The 20,043-nt window shown below is 33.9% G+C and overlaps 2 protein-coding genes across 3 annotated transcripts; both read left to right on the top strand.

The window, feature by feature from the left end:
- The first annotated feature begins 1,447 nt into the window (after positions 1–1,447).
- LOC102594556 (HD domain-containing protein 2) lies at positions 1,448–7,661 on the top strand. Its single transcript, XM_006348534.2, has 8 exons — positions 1,448–1,852; positions 3,493–3,617; positions 4,280–4,317; positions 5,419–5,529; positions 5,648–5,727; positions 6,300–6,336; positions 7,157–7,198; positions 7,287–7,661. Exons 1-8 carry the CDS (start codon positions 1,565–1,567, stop codon positions 7,361–7,363), a joined length of 798 nt encoding a protein of 265 aa, XP_006348596.1. The 5' UTR covers positions 1,448–1,564; the 3' UTR covers positions 7,364–7,661.
- Positions 7,662–12,358: 4,697 nt separating this feature from the next.
- Positions 12,359–20,029, top strand: LOC102594002 (proline-rich receptor-like protein kinase PERK9). 2 transcript variants are annotated; one of them, XM_006348532.2, is made up of 9 exons: positions 12,359–12,445; positions 15,062–16,391; positions 16,527–16,937; positions 17,024–17,110; positions 17,669–17,739; positions 17,819–17,895; positions 17,995–18,142; positions 19,329–19,490; positions 19,589–20,029. In XM_006348532.2, exons 2-9 carry the CDS (start codon positions 15,314–15,316, stop codon positions 19,790–19,792), a joined length of 2,238 nt encoding a protein of 745 aa, XP_006348594.1. In that variant the 5' UTR covers positions 12,359–12,445; positions 15,062–15,313; the 3' UTR covers positions 19,793–20,029. The 2 variants fall into 2 exon arrangements, with proteins under 2 accessions (XP_006348594.1, XP_006348595.1); XM_006348533.2 differs by lacking the exon at positions 12,359–12,445 and adding an exon at positions 12,483–12,758.
- The last annotated feature ends 14 nt before the right edge of the window (positions 20,030–20,043 follow it).

The following is a 20,043-nucleotide window of genomic DNA, read 5'->3' as shown; positions in this document are numbered from 1 at the left end:
ATACATATCACTATTTAAAATAACATATCATCAATAATTGTACTAAATCGACCACCATCCATCAAATTGAAATCAACAAATTATCAATATTTTAACTATACCATCCATCAAAATATATACACAAAAACATATTTCGATTAATAACCAACAAATCACCAATTATAATACCGGACCAGCTACCAAAGTATATTCCTTAACACATATCACTCTTTAAAATAACATATCATCAATAATTGTACCAAATTGACCACCAAAGTGTACACAAAAAAAATGTGTTTAAAAATTTTTCCCGATAATTTATGGACCACATGATACAAATCATATTAACTATGATAATGCGGATCTTCTTCAAATTAACAGTTGTAATTTTTTATTTTGAACAAACAATCGGGCTCTTGACATCGATATAAGCCTTCATCAAACGAGGACTCTTTCCGGGAGCATTATCAAAAACAACTTTCTTACTCATAATCGATCTATTCAAAGAGTAAAAAAAATTGTGTTGTAAGAGATGATTTTTAAAAGAAACAAAGAGAAATATTTTCAAAAAGGAGTTTCAAAACTTTTTCTTGAAAAAGATGAAAGAAATGTTGCAGCAATGCGTTTACCAAGGGAAAAAAAAAGTACATCAATTATATTTCTTCCGTGTAAGGTTAACATGAAAGAGAAAGTAAGATATTTATTAAAGAAAACGTATCCAAATATAATTGTGATTGAGATTCTAAAAATTAATTAAAATAAAAGATAAAATATGACTCCCAAAAATTTAGTCCACTAACCAATAAAATAGGACATAAAATCGTGTAGATTTTTAATTTATATTAAAATATCATATTTGTAATTAAAATGTTAATGTTGTAAATAAAAAAACTAAAATAATATTAGGTAAATTAAGATCTTAAATAGTATATTCTTGTAATTTAGCAAATAATTAATACTAAGTTCCATTCCTTTTTCTTTTAGGATTTCTGTTATTTTTTTATTTAATTGAAACATCAATCCGTGCAAAACTTGAAAATATAAGCCCAAACAATAAAAATGACCACCAATTGAAGAATATAGTACATTAGATAGGCACGCTCCTAATTAGAGATTTCGTATTCGAGTTTAAATCTTTTATAGAAAGTGATATTCTTCAAATGGGCTCTAGCTCATGTGAATTTGAAATAATCAAAAAATTTGAGTTTGAGCTTAAATCTTTGACAAAAAGCACTCGAGCTTAATTCTTTGACAGAAAATGCTATTCAAAAGATCTCATACCGCTTGAATATGGGGCTCTAGCGGATGTGAATCTGAATTAGTCAAAGATTTCGGGTTTGACACTATGCAGCTATCCTTCGAATGAGGCCCTATCCACATGAATCAAAATTAATAGATTCAAATGAGGTCCTATGTAATGCGAATCTAAATTAGTCGGATTTCGAGGACCCGTGAAACAAAGGGCCCAATTTTTCTCTTTGCTTTTCCCCCAACACTGAAAAAAAGTAAAGAAAACATCGACAAGATCGAAAGAAATCAAACATTTTTTTCCCCCAAATTTAAGAATCTTTGTTTAGTAACAATCATGGCAGCTAAAGCAAACCCAAATTCCCTTTTTCTTTCATCTTCATCGTCAACCCATTACTCTTCTTTCCCTTTTCATCAGATTTCTTTAAAAAAGGTTTCTTTTTTGGTTGATTTTCAATGTAGAAAGCTTGTTTTTGCTTGTTCTAAGAAACCCATTCCGGGTTCTGTGAATTTGGATCCGAGTAGCTCGAATTCCGGGTCCGGGTCATCAAAGAATGACAGTGATGGAGCTTCATCTTCTCCTTCCAATGCCATTGATTTCCTCACTTTGTGTCATAGTCTTAAGGTAATGTTTCCATGCATGTGATTTTTCATAAAGGAGAGATTTGTATGTGTTTTCAGTTTTACTTTTTGGGTATTGGAACTTTTGTGTGTTGACTTGGTTTGAGGTTTGAGCATTAAAAAGGTCAGCTTGGTGCACTAAGCTCCGGGAGGGACGGGACACAAGGGTCTATTATATGCAGCTTTAACCTGTATAGATCAAAATATGTTGTAGTCAAAGAAAAACTGTTTTTACTATGATTCTTTGTAGGAAAAACTAATATAAAATGAGGGTATGTGATAAAGTTGTGATCTTTTATATATTTGAAAATGTGAGGACATATTGGTAGTTTTGTGTTGAGGTGGGGCATTGTTGGAATCGTCCACGGACACACTGCCGTAGCAGAGTATGATGTAGTGGATGAGAGTGTGGTATGTGTTAATGGTGATTGACTAAGTTCATGAATTTATGGTGCCCATTGCAGGGAAAAGTAGAGAGTTTTGAGTTTGTAATTGAGGATTGAAGTGGAATTGGGGATTTTGCTATTTCGGCTTGTATATATTTGAAGTTTGTAGTTTGATAGATTAAAGAATGTACATATGCCTAATCAAGGCTTTTCTAGATAGAAACTAAAACCAAACAGAGAGTTCCTTCTCCATTTAATTTTGATAACCGAAAAATCCTTTAGGGCCAGCTGGTGCATGTTTCGAAACTCTATGGGTAATGGGCCTGCCTCTTTACCCTTCTCTACTTAGTCACCAAACTTTTGTCCATGGCAAAGTTCGAACTCGTCACATGTGCCTAACCCCAACAAAATCACTCTCTTACTGCTTACCAAATCCCTGGGGACAGTAATAGATTGTTCCGTTTTCTAAATGTTGAGTTTAGACTTTGAACTGAAGCTGTCTTAGTTAAATATGTTACAATAAGCTTAAGAAGTAAAGGTCACTTTGCATTGTTTCAAATAATGCAGTTAATATAAGTAATCCGTTAATTAGCTTTCTTGAGCTATAAGGTAGAGTCTATAACTTGTTGCTCATTTTGGCATTCTCGAACCTTCAACTCTTTTGTGCAAGGGCAGTGACCTTTCAAAATCGGAATCCACAAACTTCAGCTTAGCCGAAAGGGCAGTTTGGAAAGACTTAAGCTGTTCATGTAATTATCTTGTTCCATCTAAGAAAATGTATATTCCCAGCAGTCTTCTCATTCTAATGCCATCTGATTCTCTAAACTTATGTAGGCATTGATGTATATATTCAGACCTCAAGCAAAAAGACAGACTTCCTTGGTGCAATGTTTAACAAACAATGATAATGAGTTAACTTTGATGATTTTGCTCTTTGCAAACAAAAGCTTCCTAAGAAAGTATAAAATTGTGCCCTGTTACCCTCGAAATTAGGTTTTACTTATTGAATTTCTTTCTAGGCAATCTGAGTTCCCCTTCACACTCAAGGGTTTTGTACTTCCTATAGTGTGGTGTTAGGAACAAGATATAGTGCCCTCCATTTTTTATGCTGGCATTTCTTTCTTAATTAACCTCTTTACCGTACAGTGCTATCTTGATGAATTATTAATCTTTTATTCCCTTTTTGCATTTGTTTCCTGTCTGCGCTCTGTATTTAATTCGGGTAGATGTATCCCTAATGCCTCTACTTGTTTTGTAGACCACAAAGCGGAAGGGATGGGTAAATCATGCAATAAAAGGTTCTGAATCTATTGCTGATCATATGTATCGTATGTCCTTGATGGCTCTGATTGTTGGTGACCTTCCTGGCGTTAACAGGGAAAGGTGACCTTCCTGTGTTTTTTTGCCTTTCCTTGGAATGGCTTCTATTGTTGAATATTGAGGTTACAATCGTCTTGAGCTTATGACGGAATATGTTATTTATGTTAATTATCAATTTGTTAATGGTTATAATGCTACTTTTGATTAATACAGGAAATAGTCATCTTCAGAAGTTTATTAAGTTTCATGTAAAGCATACATAGAGGAAATTTTGATTTGTGATATAATGCTGAAATTGTATGAGATCTGAATGGTGTGATCCAGCATAGCTACCCAGGGTGGTAGCATCTAAAATGTATTCACCTTTTACGATGGGGTTTCTTTAGATTTTTCTTTGAGTTGCTTTCTCATCTAGACAAATCGAACTGAGCTGGTGTTTGATTAATGTATGAATGATCAGAGCTCTGCATACTGACCATATAATTTTCTTGGTTGTAGCCTGGTGTACATTTGATGAACGTTTCTTGAATGTGGGTTGTAGTTCCTACTCAGAAACCTGAAGTTTGTTCATGCAAACATGATCTCGATGCTCTTTCTGTAGTGTTACTCTCTTGACGCTTATGTTCATCTGTTCACTTCATCCCATAAATAAAAAAATTATGTTTATATTATGTGACTGTTATCAGGTAGAAGGTAATCATAGTGCTTCTCTATTTATGTAACAGGTGTATCAAGATGGCCATTGTTCATGATATTGCAGAAGGTATTGCCTCCAAATTCGAAATCATCTTTCTGATATTTCAGTGTTTTTATTTTCAACTTGAAGGCTAAATTATTTGCTGCGACTACCCTTTTGTATGACTTATTTCAACATAAAATGGTGAAAAAAATTGCTACTGCAGAAGCATCACGAAAAAAGAGGAAGGAATAATGAGCAGACATATAGTTTTTCAGGGATATGTGGAAAGAGGCAATGACGCACACCAAGCAAACAAAAAAAGAAAAGGAAGGAGAAAGAAAAAATGAAACCATCCAGGGCGTTATGGAGGAAACAACTAGGAGTGTTTAAGGGGGTTTAAAAAGATTTTGTATTCGTGAGGAGTAGCCTCATGCCGTCAGTTTCTTATTTGGTGATTGCATGAGGTTCTTGTTTGTATATATGATAGGATGACTTTTATGGAGAACCATATTTTGGCTTAGATCTCTCTTCTCTTTGGTATATCTTGCATACGGAAATTTCTTTGTACATCTGAGGAGTAGCTGTGTGTCTGTAGTTTCTTTTTGGTGAATCCATGAGGTGCTTGCTTGTATAGATGATTGGATGACTTTTATAGAGAACCATATTTTGGCGTAGATCTTTCATACCTTTTAGTATACTACTTGTATACGGGGATTTCTCCTACATTAATAATGTATTCATCTTATCAAAAGAAAAAATATGTATGACTGTGAACTAGAAAAATGTACACCCGTTGGCTCATATTTTCCTTTTTTTCTAAATTTGATTGGCTGTGCACTTGTGGTGTTTACCGTTTGGTTATTAGTTAATCTGTTGTCCTCCTTTTTCCAATGATCTAAGAAGCATCAAGCTCTAAGATTATGAGTTTATCTAAGTAAAGAAAATACTGTTGATACACCACAGTTACTAAACCACTTACATATATTACCAAACTTCTTATAGCCATAGTATTTTCTGTTGTAAAAATTAGGTTTACCGCCTTCTTCAGTTTCACTTTAGTGTTTTCTTCTTCTACATGTTCATTCTGTCTTCTTTTTCCTTGGGTTGGACTGGGACTGAGATTTTCACCTTATTTTCTATAAATTTGAGGTTTTTGCACTTGATAGTAATTTTGAACTTTTATAGCAATTGTCGGAGATATAACTCCATCTGATGGTGTACCTAAGGCTGAAAAAAGCAGACTTGAGCAAGCTGCTTTGACTGAAATGTGCGAAGTTCTTGGTGGAGGGATGAGAGGTATTACTTTATTTTTGATATCATACCTTATTTTTTCTCTCCAAAGCAGTCAAAAACTCTAGTAAAGGAGTTTCTTTTAACATGACAATGTAATATCACGTTTTTATAATATTTCCAGCTGAAGAGATTAAAGAACTGTGGCAAGAGTACGAAAACAATGCTTCACTGGAAGCCAATCTTGTAAAAGATTTTGACAAGGTATGAATTACTAACTTCCTTACAATATTTAGTAAAATTACGAGAAGCTTCATATCTTGAGTGTACTACTTCTTTTCCTGGTCTAATTTTGTCAGTTCGTAGTTCATTTTGGAACTTTGAGTGATTTGTTAATGTATTGCTCCACTAGTTTTTCTCAATTACTGGTTCTTTCATCCCTGTCTTCTTTAAAATTACTGCATATACTCCCATTGGAAATAGCTGGAAACACTGCAACTATGCTCGTAATAGTTTTGTCTTGCTTATTGAAATCTGGAAAAAGATGGTATTGTTCCTTTAGACTTTAGTTTTGTAACCTTCTCGTGTCACTATCTCTTGCTTTAAGAGATTGGTGGATGTGCTTATCTTGGTTTCAAATTCCACTATAAATCCTGTACTGCATCTTTACCTGTAGTGATGGTAAATTACATTCACTCACCGCTTCTATGCTGTCACCCCTCCTGTAAGTTTTGAGTCTCTAATTTAATGAGTACCACGTTGGCTCTTATCACTCTACTAGGTCCTTAAATCATATAACATCTGATAGATATCACGTTTTTTCCGATCTTCTCCAGGTTGAAATGATTCTGCAGGCATTGGAATATGAATCAGGTGAATAACTATTCTCCAAAATATTCAAGTTACAGAATCAAAACCTACTACTTTTACTGAATATATTTTCTAGTTTGTGCCTCTCACTACTTTGAAAGGTGATTTTAGTATCAAAGGTAGAACTAGTGCAGTAAACTAATTTTCTGAAGTTGTTTCTTCAATCTGTTCTACGTCTGGTGACTCTGGACCATAGCTAGTAATCATCTGGTATAAAATGTTCTTGGAGCTCATTAATCAGTCTGAGTGCCACTTTTTTTGCACCATAGAGTGCCAGCTGAAAACGCTTAGTTTCTCTGCAGTTTTTTTATGAAATTTTGAGGTATCTGCATGTCATCAGTTGGTGTATGGTGCTAACTTCCTTAGGCTAAGTTCTCTGCCTATGCAGTGTAAAATTTTTAGTTGTAAGGTTGCTCTTTGTCGATTAAGATCAGGAAGAGCAATCTTTTTGAAGCAAATCTGTAGCTTAAGTCTTAAAATATTGTCAAAACGCGGTGTCTACTGTCTTCAAGCAAAGAGTATCTTATATATTCCTATCTATCACGCCACCATGAATTTGGTCTAGTGGTAAGAGTGCAGCATGTGTTAAGTGGGTTAGGCACGCATCACGGGTTCAAACCCTATCCCAAACAAAAGTGTATTATTTAAGTGGGGAAGGGTAGGAGGGCGAGCCTATTATTCGCTGAGTTCCAAATCTGTCCCACTTAGCCTTGTGATTTCTCGGTTACATATATTTGTATCTATCATCCTATGAACTCATATCTATAAATGAGTTGATACTACGTTCTCTCTATAACTTCCATTGATACTTTGTTTTTGACAGAACACGGAAAGGTGCTGGATGAGTTTTTCCTTTCAACTGCAGGTCATTGATCCTTTTAATTTCCATGCTCTTTTTTCGGTCTTGCTCATTACAAGTCATATATCGACGATCTGTATATATCTACATGCAGGCAAATTTCAAACCGAAATAGGAAAAAGCTGGGCAGCTGAAATCCATTTGAGGAGAAACTCCAGATTGGGGAACTGACTCAAAACTGATCCCTCATTGATATTTTGCATTTATACCATCTTAGTGCCTCCTGTCTTCAAATAGCATGGAACGAGAGAGAGCAATCAGAGTAACAAAGCACTTGCTTTTTGTTCAGCTAAGCTCCGGTTTAGCTGAACTCGAAGTAAAATTTAGGTAGGAGATGTACTCTAGGGAGATATACTTTCCGTGCTACGTGCACTAAGTAAAGTACGAGTAAGTTCTTTGTTGGTAGTCTTGACATGATGACATCTTCACATTTGTTTTCTAAAAATTCAGCAGCTTTTGACATGATACATTCTACTGTTTTGTGCAGAGTTATATGTACTCATTTGTGACTTCAAGTTGGAGAGAAAAAAAGTTGAAAATGGGAAAATACTTGAAGAATATATGATGATTCTCTTGCTTGAACGGTGTCGTTTGGTTGGTGAACAAGTTGTTCCAGAGTTATAATTACGGGGATTGTGAATCTCAGTATAACTTGTCACCAACTAAACGACTCTATTTGTTACACCCCCAATCCCCCATACAGAAAATGTTGATACAGAGAAGTTGAGTTTTTGTGCATCCCATGGATCCAATTTTTTTATTAGCCCAGCCCAAGATAGAATTTGAAAGAAGGAAAAATTATCTGAACTAGCGATCTCAACCCACATATTACATATATACGTATCGATACATCTAAAAATAAAATTTTGCTATATTTTGCAAAAATAAACCCTAATAACGCTACTTAATTATGAAATTTTCCTATTGGAGAGCATTAGAACAATGGTCTATAGTAGGCCTTGAAGTATCACATCATTTCAAAATTATCCAACTAGAATGTTGCAAATGTAAGCAAAGATATGGACAACATTAATTTATTTGAACTTTTGAATTTTTGAACAAATAAAAAGTCAAGAGGAATAATTAAACTTTGGAAAATCAACTTTAATTCTTGGTGACTCTCAAAGTGGGACCATAAACCAAATTTTCAGATTATTTTATTACCATAACTTAAAAGTTCTAGAATACAGAAAAATCGTCACTTTTTTTATTTATCATATCCAAATTATGTTCAATCTATTTTATTTTAAGTCTTCCAAAAAAATAATAATAATACAAAAGTTGACATTGTGTACATGTCATAACATACGTATATATATACATTTGTGTACTAAAATAACTCAATTTTCTATGTCAACGACCGAACCAATCATGAATTGAACAACTTTATCAGAACTTACTGATTTAAGATCAAATTTTTTATATATATTTATAAAGTTAAATAAACATTTATGAATAAAAAAATTTCTATTAAAACCCTCAAAAACATTTAAATTCTGAATTTGCCGTTTCGTCGTATGCCAAATTGGGAATAAAAGATTTGAAGAAATTGGAGAAAAAATGTAGTCCTTACAAAGTGCGTAAAAAGAAAGTGGGAAAAACGTACGATTGTCTGCATGTAATTAGACCCATCTTTTGTTCCACCAACCCAACCACTAACAAAAATACATGATCTCCATACCTTTTGAAAATTAGTGGCTAAGTTTCGAAATAACGATATCAAGTGTTAGTAATTTAATTTTTATATAAATTTAATAAATATTTTAATATTAATATAAAGTTTGAATTGAAATTATTGAGTTCAGTCTGAACTCAAGAAAATGATCAAAATGGTCCTAAATGTAAAAAGGTTGGACTATTTTAGTCCTTCATATATATCACGAAGCGGAAATGATTTTTAATGTATAGAAAAAATGACCATTAATTTTAGTTCTTCATATATACCACATAACTTGCATTTTGTGAGTTGATAGTTTATCGAAAATAACTTCTTTACCCCACAAAGGTAGGATAAGGTCTACATACATTCTATCCTTTCCAGACACGTGAGTTGTATTACTCCATTATTGCAGACACGCAATAGCGGTAATTACAAGAAGAAAGTGGTAATTTTTGCTTGTAAATCGTTGGTTAAACATAATAGATTTTTTGACTTACAACGTTACTTTTAAGGTGTAGTACTAAGCAAAAATGTTTATAAAAGTTTAACATGATGAAACTGACATGTTCAGCTTAATCAAGGTATGATTAAAATACTAATTAGGATTGTACTTTGTGCATATGAAAGTTGGACTTTGACCATCATGCACGTGCACAACCACATATAAAACAAAAGTGGTTTATTTTTTACAAATAAATAAACACAAGTTGTAATAAGTTTGATTTCTAATTATAAAATTAATTATAAAATTAATGTCACTGTTACTATGTTTTTAATTATTTACTAATTAGATTTTGAGAAATCCCATGAGGATTTGTCATTTAGGAAAATGGAATAAAAAACGCCATAGATGTTAACAAAAACTAAAATTTAAAATAACGCGTTTATATATATTTTTTTATAAAAAGTTGATTTTTTGATAAATAATAAAGAAAAAATCCAGTCAAAGTCAAATTAATTAAATAGAATAATTCAATATCAACCAACTAGAGAATTTATATTTTGCTTTATTTGTATATGGAAGTAAAGTAAAGGCAGCTTTCATGCCTTTCATTTTCAAATTATATTTTTAAAAAAGAAGGTCCACTTATTGGTTCAATTTTATTTTTTCTCATATTTTAGCAACAAAAATAATTTAAAAAAATTAATTGATACTTTGTATTTTTCTATCATTTATAATTATTTTGTTCCAATAGTTTTCTCATATTTTCCTTTCGATTTAATACATTGACAACTTTTCAGATTTTCTAGCACATTTTATCTAGACACTCGAATTAATTATAATTTGTTTCAATTGAATATATATATATATATATATATATATATATGATAAAGTATTTTATCAGAAACTTCTGATTCAAAATTTGAAAAAAATTATTACGCATGTAAATATTTATTACATCAATAAGATTTCTGATAATATATATGAGTGTGTGTTTTTGTGTGTGGGGAAAAGTTATACATTTGGATGCTTGGTCGATATTACTTTATATTTGTAATCTATATATTTATTAACTACATTTTAGTGGGCACTATTTAAATTATGTTTTTCTTTCTTCTTTTTCAATTACAACTAGCATATGACTGTCAATTGCTAAATTTTACAAAGCAGCCTTAAAAATTGTAAGCACATATGATTATCATTAATTAGTAATTATTTTAATTATAACCAAGTAATAGTTTTATCGAATCATCAGTTAATAATTGATGTGGGCTCATACTGATTAAAGCAAAAAAAACAAAAAACAAAAAAGGTTTTGACAAAATTAGTGTTTGATTATTAATATTCTTGAATAATATGAACATAGTGGAACCGAATATTAATAATTGTAATCATCATGATTCATGTGTCTTTACGTGTGACGATTTATAGATCACGAATTCAATTGTGAAAGTAGATACTAATATTCTATGTCATATTTTTATAAATTGCAATTTTTCATCAGACCCTATATGAATCTAAAGTGTTTTGTTGAACTAATCTGTTCTGACATATGATCAATCAACTATTAGAAATATTTTGAAAACTTTGATTATTACTTGTATGAAATTATTTTAATTAAATAAAGTATTTGTTAATTTGGTGTCGGTGTTTTTCTTGATTTAGTAATTCTGGAAGATTATTTTGTAATGTACTCATATTATTTTGTCTTATTGATTAATGTGTTCAACTCATCAACATTTATACGTTGAAAAGGTCAAAATGGGGATTTTCTTTTTTATTTATTTATTTTGACTTGGTAAACGATGAGAGTTGATCTCAAGATAAGTCATATAGTTGGCAAGATTTTCAAAAACAAGTTTAATTTAAGGTTCATAGAATAAAAAAAATATTTTGATTTTTTTTGTTTATTATGTAAAGTTTTTATCAATTATAACTTGTACAAATATATTATAAGTAATTAATTATTTTTATTTACTTAGCGTGTCAAACTAATCGAAGCATGAAAATATTAAACACAAAGTGAAAATGTATTTATTTAGTTAGTAAAGTATATGTTCTATCATCCTAATTAAAGAGTTTAAGTAAAAAGTGAAAATTAATTATTGATTATTTTAAAGTGGGGTAAAAAAGGAATATGATAAATAATTCTACTTAGACTAAAAAGTAGAAAATCTATTCAAAAGATTATATAATCTACAAATAAAATAATATATTCACTAGGAGTTTAGAGAGGGTGAAGTGTACGTAGATCTTTCATTTCTACCTCAAAGGTAAAGAGCTTATTTTCGATAGTCCCTCGATTCAAGAAAAAACAGTCCAACAATTGAGGTACAAAAAACATCTAATAACAAAAGAGAGTAACATAACAGAAACTGCGATAATTGAGGTACAAGAAATTAACATATAGTAACAGAAATCGAAGGACAAGAAACAACAAGAGCAATACTATGACTACTAATATGAACGAACAACAAGACAACACACTGCTAACTACTAACCTTCTATCATAATTCATACCCTCCACACCCTTCTAACTAAGATCATGTACTCGGTAAAAGTGAAACTACATCATATCCTATCTAATAACCCCTCCTCTGGTGGAGGCCAGATAACTAATGAAACATAGTCAAACAATTTGGCCCAAACATTACCTTCATAAAAAAAATAGATAAATTTATTCGATACGTATGCATGCTGATAGAAGGGTGCGCACAAATCAATTTAAATGTTACCGTGATAAGAAAAATATTAGCATAAGAATTTGTCTAACATATGTTGGTAGAAGATAACAAATATTTGATAAAATAATCGAGATAGCTGCGAACAAATGTAGGCTTGTGAAAAAGCTTGATTTATAGGCGCTGACTCTTTATGCAATAGATGCAACGTTGCGCAATCTTAGCTTTAAAAATTTATTTATTATATTATGCATTTGATGTTGACGTTTTAGAAAGCAAAGCAAAGCAAATTCATTTAATAATCATGAAAATAATGACTTTTATGACAATATTGAAAAAAACATCATATTCCCTACATAATATATATGTAACAAATATATGCATTTGTATTCTCATTTTTTTTTAAAAAAAAGTTCATAGATTTCACTGTTGGTGCACTAGAAAGATTGGATTCTGCAGACCCCATATAAGTATAGGCTTTCTTTCTATTTTGATTTTTTTGCTTTAAAGATTGATTCTTGATTCTTACATTTGATCATTTGCCAGTTACATGGAAAAAGATTGAATTTTTAACAATCTTTGGTTTATCTGATTGGCTGATATCTTTATAAATTATAATTGGATTTATGGGGTTTTGGTTCGAAAGATTGAATTTTTGGATGTGAATGATAACATTGGGATTTTGGGGATTTTTTTTTGGTTCTTTTCTTGATTTGGGTATCTGGGGTTTTTGTGATTTTCTATCTATGAGGTGATCTTGGGATTCTACATTTTGTGATTTGGGTATGTTTCTGTTTCTGCTATAAGGGTTATCAGTGATTTCAGTTTCTTGATTTAATTATCATAAGGACTTGGGAATGTGTGTAATGGAGTTATGCTAATTTGGCTTCTTTTTTTCCCTCAGTTTTTGGTGAATTCTGTATGAGTGACAAAGATTGAGCCTTTTTGTTTGTTTTGTTGTCCAACAAGTTTACTGAGTTGAATTTGTGGAAAGCTTGAATCTTTCTTGTTGTTTTTCTGAAATTCCTAAGTGTTTAGCTTGGAGAGGTAGTGAATTGCTTTATCTTACTTTGGAGTGAATTGGTTTACGGATTTTGATCTTCGGGGATACTGATTTTTTTAACATAGGAAGAAGCAATTCATTGCATTTTGGATTACTTTTTCGTTTTTAGTTTATAGTGGTTGGTGATTTCTCAATGAATTTCTTGGAAGATCGAATTTTTGTGTTGTTTTGTTATTCGATGAGTTTTTACTGAGTTGAATTTGTGGAAAGCTTGAATCTTTCTTGTTGTTTTTCTGAAATTCCTAAGTGTTTAGCTTGGAGAGGTAGTGAATTGCTTTACCTTACTTGGGAGTGAATTGGTTTACGGATTTTGATCTTCGGGAATACTGATTTTAACATAGGAAGAAGCAATTCATTGCATTTTAGATTACTTTTTTGTTTTTAACTTTATAGTGGTTGGTGAATTCTGAATGAGTTTCTTGAAAGATTGAACCTTTTTGTTGTTTTGTTATTCGATGAGTTTTTACTGAGTTGAATTTGTGGGAAGCTTCAAATTGTTGTTGTTTATTTCCTGAAATTCCTAGCTGTTTAGCTTGGAGAGGTAGTGAATTGCTTTTTCTCTCTTGGGAGTGAATTGGTTTATGGATTTTGATCTTCCAGGATACTAATTTAAACATTAGGAAGAAGCAATTCATTGCATTTTGGATTACTTTTTCGTTTTTTACTTTATAGTGGTTGGTGAATTCTGAATGAGTTTCTTGAAAGATTGAACCTTTTTGTTGTTTTGTTATTCGATGAGTTTTTACTGAGTTGAATTTGTGGAAAGCTTGAAATTGTTGTTGGTTTTTTCCTGAAATTCCTGGGTGTTTAGCTTGGAGAGGTAGTGAATTGCGTTTTCTCTCTTCGGAGTGAATTGGTTTATGGATTTTGATCTTCCGGGATACTAATTTAAACATAGGAAGAAGCAATTCATTGCATTTTGGATTACTTTTTCGTTTTTACCTTTATAGTGGTTGGTGAATTCTGAATGAGTTTCTTGAAATATTGAACCTTTTTGTTGTTTTGTTTTTCGATGAGTTTTTACTGAGTTGAATTTGTGGAAAGCTTGAATCTTTTGTTGGTTTTTTTTTTCTGAAATTCCTAAGTGTTTAGCTTGGAGAGGTAGTGAATTGCTTTATCTTACTTGGGAGTGAATTGGTTTATGGATTTTGATCTTCGGGAATACTGATTTTAACATAAGAAGAAGCAATTCATTGCATTTTGGAGTACTTTTTCGTATTTTACTTTATAGTGGTTGGTGAACTCTGAATGAGTTTCTTGAAGATTGAACCTTTTTGTTGTTGCGTTGTTTGATGAGTTTACTGAGTTGAATTTGTGGAAACTTGAATCTTTTGGTGTTGTTTTTTTCCTTAAATTCCTACGTGTTTAGCTTGGAGAGGTAGTGAATTGCTTTGTCTCACTTGGGAGTGAATTGGTATATGACTTTCGATCTTCTGGGATACTAATATTAACATAGGAAGAAGCAATTCATTGCATTTTGGATTACTTTTTTGTTTTTAACTTTATAGTGGTTGGTGAATTCTGAATGAGTTTCTTGAAAGATTGAACCTTTTTGTTGTTTTGTTATTCGATGAGTTTTTACTGAGTTGAATTTGTGGGATTACTTTTTCATTTTTTACTTTATACTGGTTGGTGAATTCTGAAAGAGTTTCTTGAAAGATTGAATCTTTTTCGTTGTTCTGTTATTCGACGAGTTTACCAAATTGAATTTGTGGAAAGCTTGAATCTTGTATTTTTTTTTTTTTTCTGATATCCGTTGGTGTTTAGCTTGGAGAGGAACTAAAGTGCTTTATCTTACTTGGGAATGAATTGGTCTATGGATTTTAATCTTCCGGGATACTGATTTTAACATAGGAAGAAGCAATACATTGCATTTTGGATACCTTATTTTACAGTGATTGGTGAATTCTGAATGAGTTTCTTGAAAGATTGAACCTTTTTGTTGTTTCGTTGTTCGACAAGTTTACTGAGTTGAATTTGCAGAAAGCTTGAATCTTTTGTTGTTTTTGTCTGAAATTGCTAGGTGTTTAGCTTGGAAAGGAAGTGATTGCTTTCTCACTTGGGAGTGAATTGGTTTACGAATTCTGATCTTCTGGGATACCAATTTTAGCAATTTATTGGATGTTTGTGGTACCTCTTTCGGGGAAATTCAGTTAGAGCAAATTGTGCCCTCCGTTGGGTAGAATTCTTGAAATACTGCTAATTTTGATTGATGTTTGGAGAGTTTACTATCAGAAAAATGGTGTAAATTTAGCAAGTTTTTGGTGGTGGTGAAATGTCAGTAGTAGTTTCTCCACCTCCAAGTCTTGCACCATTTCCTGTTCCACCAGTTGTCTTGAGTCCACCTCCTCAGCTTTCTTCTCCGGTCCCTGCATCTCAGCCTAATGCGACAGCACCACCTGTGTCTTCTCTTCCTCCAACATTACCCCCGCAATCTTCTCCTCCCCCGGCCTCACCAACACTGCCACAATCGCCTCCTCCAAGTAACGTGACATTGCCTCCTCCAATGGCTTCCCCACCCACAGAATCCGCTCCTCCAACTGTTAGTCCTCCACCTATCCCACCTGCTAGTTCACCACCACCTATATCTTCTCCTCCGCCTTCCAGTTCACCACCACCTCAATCTTCTCCTCCCCCTGCTAGTTCTCCTCCAACTACACCTAGCCCACCAGTTAGTTCATCACCACCTCCAGAAGTTGAGCCTCCACCTGTCTCACCTCCCCCACAACCAACTGTTCCTACAAGTTCACCTCCACCGCCTCCAAAAGATGATCCTCCTCCTACCTCACCTCCACCACAACCAACCACTCCTCCAAGTTCACCTTCACCACCTCCCAAAGTTGATTCTCCACCTTTTTCACCTCCGCCACCTGCACAGAATCCGGATCCTACTCCACCACCACAATCTCCTGAACCTCCGAAAGGCTCACCCCCTTCACCACCCGTGAATTCACCTCCATCACCAGCGTCTGTGCCACCAAAAGGCTCACCTCCTACCCCAGCCTCTGACCCTCCTACAAATTCACCTCCATCGCCAGCATTTACGCCACCACAAGGTTCACCTCCTACACCATCCTTGGAACCTCCTAAAAATACACCTTCTTCACCATCAGTTCCTTCAGGTGGAACCACTACCAATAGCTCCAGTGACGATGCAGCAGGTAGCTCAAACAGTCCCAGTAGTAGCGGCCTAGGAACTGGAGGTACAGTTGCGATTGGCGTCATTGTTGCTGTTTTATTGCTTAGTATTGTTGGATTAGTGGGTTGGTGCGTATGGAAGCGAAAGAAAAAGGCTTTTCGTCCCAGTGGCGGGAATGTCATGCCAACCCCTTCGGGCTCCACCCCAAATTCAGGTAACTTTTCAGAAACTAGTATATTATTCATTAGCACGTCAGTATATGTTTCAGATCTTTTTGAAGCAACATCAATGTAATATTTGTGGTTCATAAATTTAATGCAATCTGAGAAGATGCTCAAATTGTGTACAGATTCCGTCTTATTGAAGATACAGGAATCAACACCTGATACCAGAAATGGAACTGGCAACAAATTCCTAAATTCTCCTGGAGGATCTGGTGGATTTGGAAATCCAAAGATATGGTTTACCTACGAAGAACTAGTTAAGGCTACTGGTGACTTCTCGGCTGAGAATTTGTTGGGGGCGGGTGGATTTGGTTCTGTATACAAAGGATGTCTACCAGATGGGAGGGATGTAGCAGTAAAGCAACTAGATATTGGTGGGAGCCAAGGGGACCGGGAATTCAGAGCTGAAGTTGAAATCATTAGTCGAGTACACCATCGCCATTTGGTTTCCCTTGTAGGTTATTGCATTTCTGAAAATAGAAGGCTGCTTGTTTATGAATATGTCCCAAATAACACCCTTTACTTCCATCTTCATGGTAAATACAAATCTTTTTTTTTTTAATAAGAACTCATTGTTGGCATTTTGTCATTAAAACTAGATGTTGATACTTGCAATTTACAGCCGAAGGAAGGCCTGTTATGGATTGGACAACACGTGTTAAGATTGCTGTTGGTGCTGCTCGTGGAATAGCTTATCTGCATGAAGATTGTAACTTTCTTCACTTCTTTAATTCTTATAGTTATGATTGATTATCTGCACTTTGTTTCTTCTCTGGGTGAATAAAATATGACTAAAGAACTGCGAAAATTGCACCATCAGATAATATGTACCTGATTATCACCGTTAAATTTTTTTAACGAACCCATCTCTTTCTGCATCAATTACAAAAAACATTGAACAATACTTGTAAAAAAAAAATACATTGAACAAGTATATAAGATACTCCACTATCAACTTTCTCGTCCTATTTGCTTGAAGAGAACAAAGAAACAAGGGGGGGGAAGATGTATATAAATATTTTAACTAAAAGTCACATTAATCAGTAGCAAATGCTTATAATTATACTGTTAAAAGAAGAAATAGAAGAGAGAGGAAAACTAGAGCAGGGGAAGTTGTGATATTGGCGTGATCTGTAATATACGACCTCCTTGTTCTTGTTGCCTATAATATCAACGTGGTACACTTATTCTAATTATCACTCTTTAACTCTGGATTTCATAATTATCACTCTTCTTTTGTTTCACTCATCTTTCCTGGTGATGACAGGCCATCCTCGTATTATCCACAGAGACATTAAGTCATCAAACATTCTTTTGGATATTAACTTCGAGGCTCGGGTATGTCGACATACTCAAACTCCATTAGTGGCATTCTTTGATTCGCAAACTGACTTATAATTCTATTTATTTTTCACAGGTTTCTGATTTTGGATTAGCTAAATTAGCTCAGGATGCAAAAACTCATGTTACAACACGTGTTGTGGGAACATTTGGGTATGTTCCATCACCAACTTAAACACTAAGTGGAATATAGGAAAAAATGCATTATATTCCTCCTCTTTATGTGTATATTAATACCTTGAATCGTTTCAGATACATGGCTCCTGAATATGCATCAAGTGGCAAGCTGACAGAAAAATCCGATATATATTCTTTTGGGGTTGTGCTTCTGGAGCTAATTACTGGACGGAAGCCTGTTGATACATCTCAGCCTTTAGGGGACGAGAGTCTGGTTGAATGGGTATGTTTATAGTCAAACCAATCTCTTCTTTCTCCGATTCCAAAGCGGCATGAGGTCTCTTTCATCAGCCACTCTCCACGTTATGTGATAATTATGCACTGGTTATTTGTCTCACGTACAAGTTAACTTATATGAATTGGCAGAGTACAAGTACTGTGTTTAGTCCATTTTACTAGGACAACCTCTACATTTAGGATTTGCTGATTCGTCCTGTCATTTCCACACTGCACAAAAACTTGGTCGATGAGGTTTGAAGAAACCACCATTGGTGCTACACTGCTACTCTACAGCAGGCGTCTAGTCTCACCTCTTCGAAAGTTCATTTCTTTTAACTTTCTTTGTTCTAGCACATCAGTATGCTGGGAGGTTTCTCAGCTATAAATTGTTTTAAAAGAAATTCAGACCTCTATCCTGGAAACCTTAGCATGAGAAACTACCAAAACATTAGCCTCTGGAAAGTGTGTTTGTCCTTTTTGACTTTAGGAATAGAGTATTTGCAACAGAATTCGTTTATTGTTCGACCTACCATATAGATGCCTTCTACTCATCTACCAATTCAATGGATCAGAGTTGCTCTTCTTACAAATGGCAGTGAGCTTGTCCTTGTTTTTGTTTGTAAGATTGATAAAGTTCAGAGGATTATTGGAAGTGGACACACCTAGGGAATTGTGATTATTTATTTTCAGGACATTAATTAAGGATAATCGTTGGCACCCTGTGTTCATCGCATTTTCTTATATCCTTTAGTTAAATAGGAGAAATCAAGGAAAGGATGCAGATAGATTTGATGTTGTAGGATATTAAGTGTTTCGACTCTATTCCAACTCATTTGCAGCTTGCATGACTGAGTGGGTGAAAGAAAATTGTGTACTAATTGCACAAATTTGGTGTTTCATTTTCGGGAAGTTTCTGTCTTGTAAGGGTTCATTTGAGTCCATATAATAATCGTTTCTTATACGGAAAATGATTTATTCCCTCTGATTACCTGAGCAGGAAGGCTTCTACTAAAAGTTATTTCTATTTCCATTTGGTTCCTGAGAATGTTTAGTCTTTCGAGTAGAACTAAATTCTATTACTTATCATGACAAGTGACAACTCACATTGAATCAGCCTAACACTGTTTTGAAATCGTATCGATGTAAAACTTGGTGAGACATGCTGCAACTTGATCTTTTTTCTCTTCCAGGCTCGACCGTTGCTTTCTCATGCCCTTGAGAAATTGGAATTTGATCAGCTGGCAGATCCACGCCTCGAGAGGAATTATGTTATCCCTGAGATGTTTCAACTGATTGAGGCAGCTGCAGCTTGTGTGCGCCACTCAGCTGCAAAGAGACCAGGGATGGGACAGGTAACTGATTCTTCATTTCACTAAAATCTTACGCCTGAAGCACCGTTAAGACTTGTCACAAAGGGACTTAACATTCCGATCATTCTTATTCTTTGTAGATCATGAGAGCTTTTGATAACATGTCTGTGTCTGATCTAACCAATGGGATGAAAGTTGGCGAAAGTACAATATATAACTCTGCAGAACAATCTGCAGAAATAAGATTGTTTCGAAGGATGGCATTTGGTAGTCCAGATTTTAGTTCCGATTTTTTTAGTCAAGGTACACAGCATAGTGTAGAGTCGGCTGAAGATAGAGTATAGTACACAGCTAAAGGTCTTGTTAAAGCAAGTGTATATTCATCTGTTCATAGATCAAAAGCACCTACGTTGAGAGGTACGCGTTTGCCTCTCCGAGGTGATTTTGGTTATGTTTTGTAAGTAGCTTCCTTTTTGTCTGCTTACATATAGGCCATGCTTTTTTAGTAGCAATTTTTCCTGTAAGTAACATGAATTTTTTTGTCATCTCCAATATTTTTGTTCTTTCAAAGGTTTATTCAACTTCTTTGTTCCTC

The sequence above is a fragment of the Solanum tuberosum genome, unplaced genomic scaffold (assembly GCF_000226075.1).
Source record: "Solanum tuberosum cultivar DM 1-3 516 R44 unplaced genomic scaffold, SolTub_3.0 scf00103, whole genome shotgun sequence".
Taxonomy (NCBI): Eukaryota; Viridiplantae; Streptophyta; class Magnoliopsida; order Solanales; family Solanaceae; genus Solanum; species Solanum tuberosum.
The sequence above is the reverse complement of the archived record's forward strand: the minus strand, read 5'-3'. Positions and strand labels throughout refer to the sequence as shown.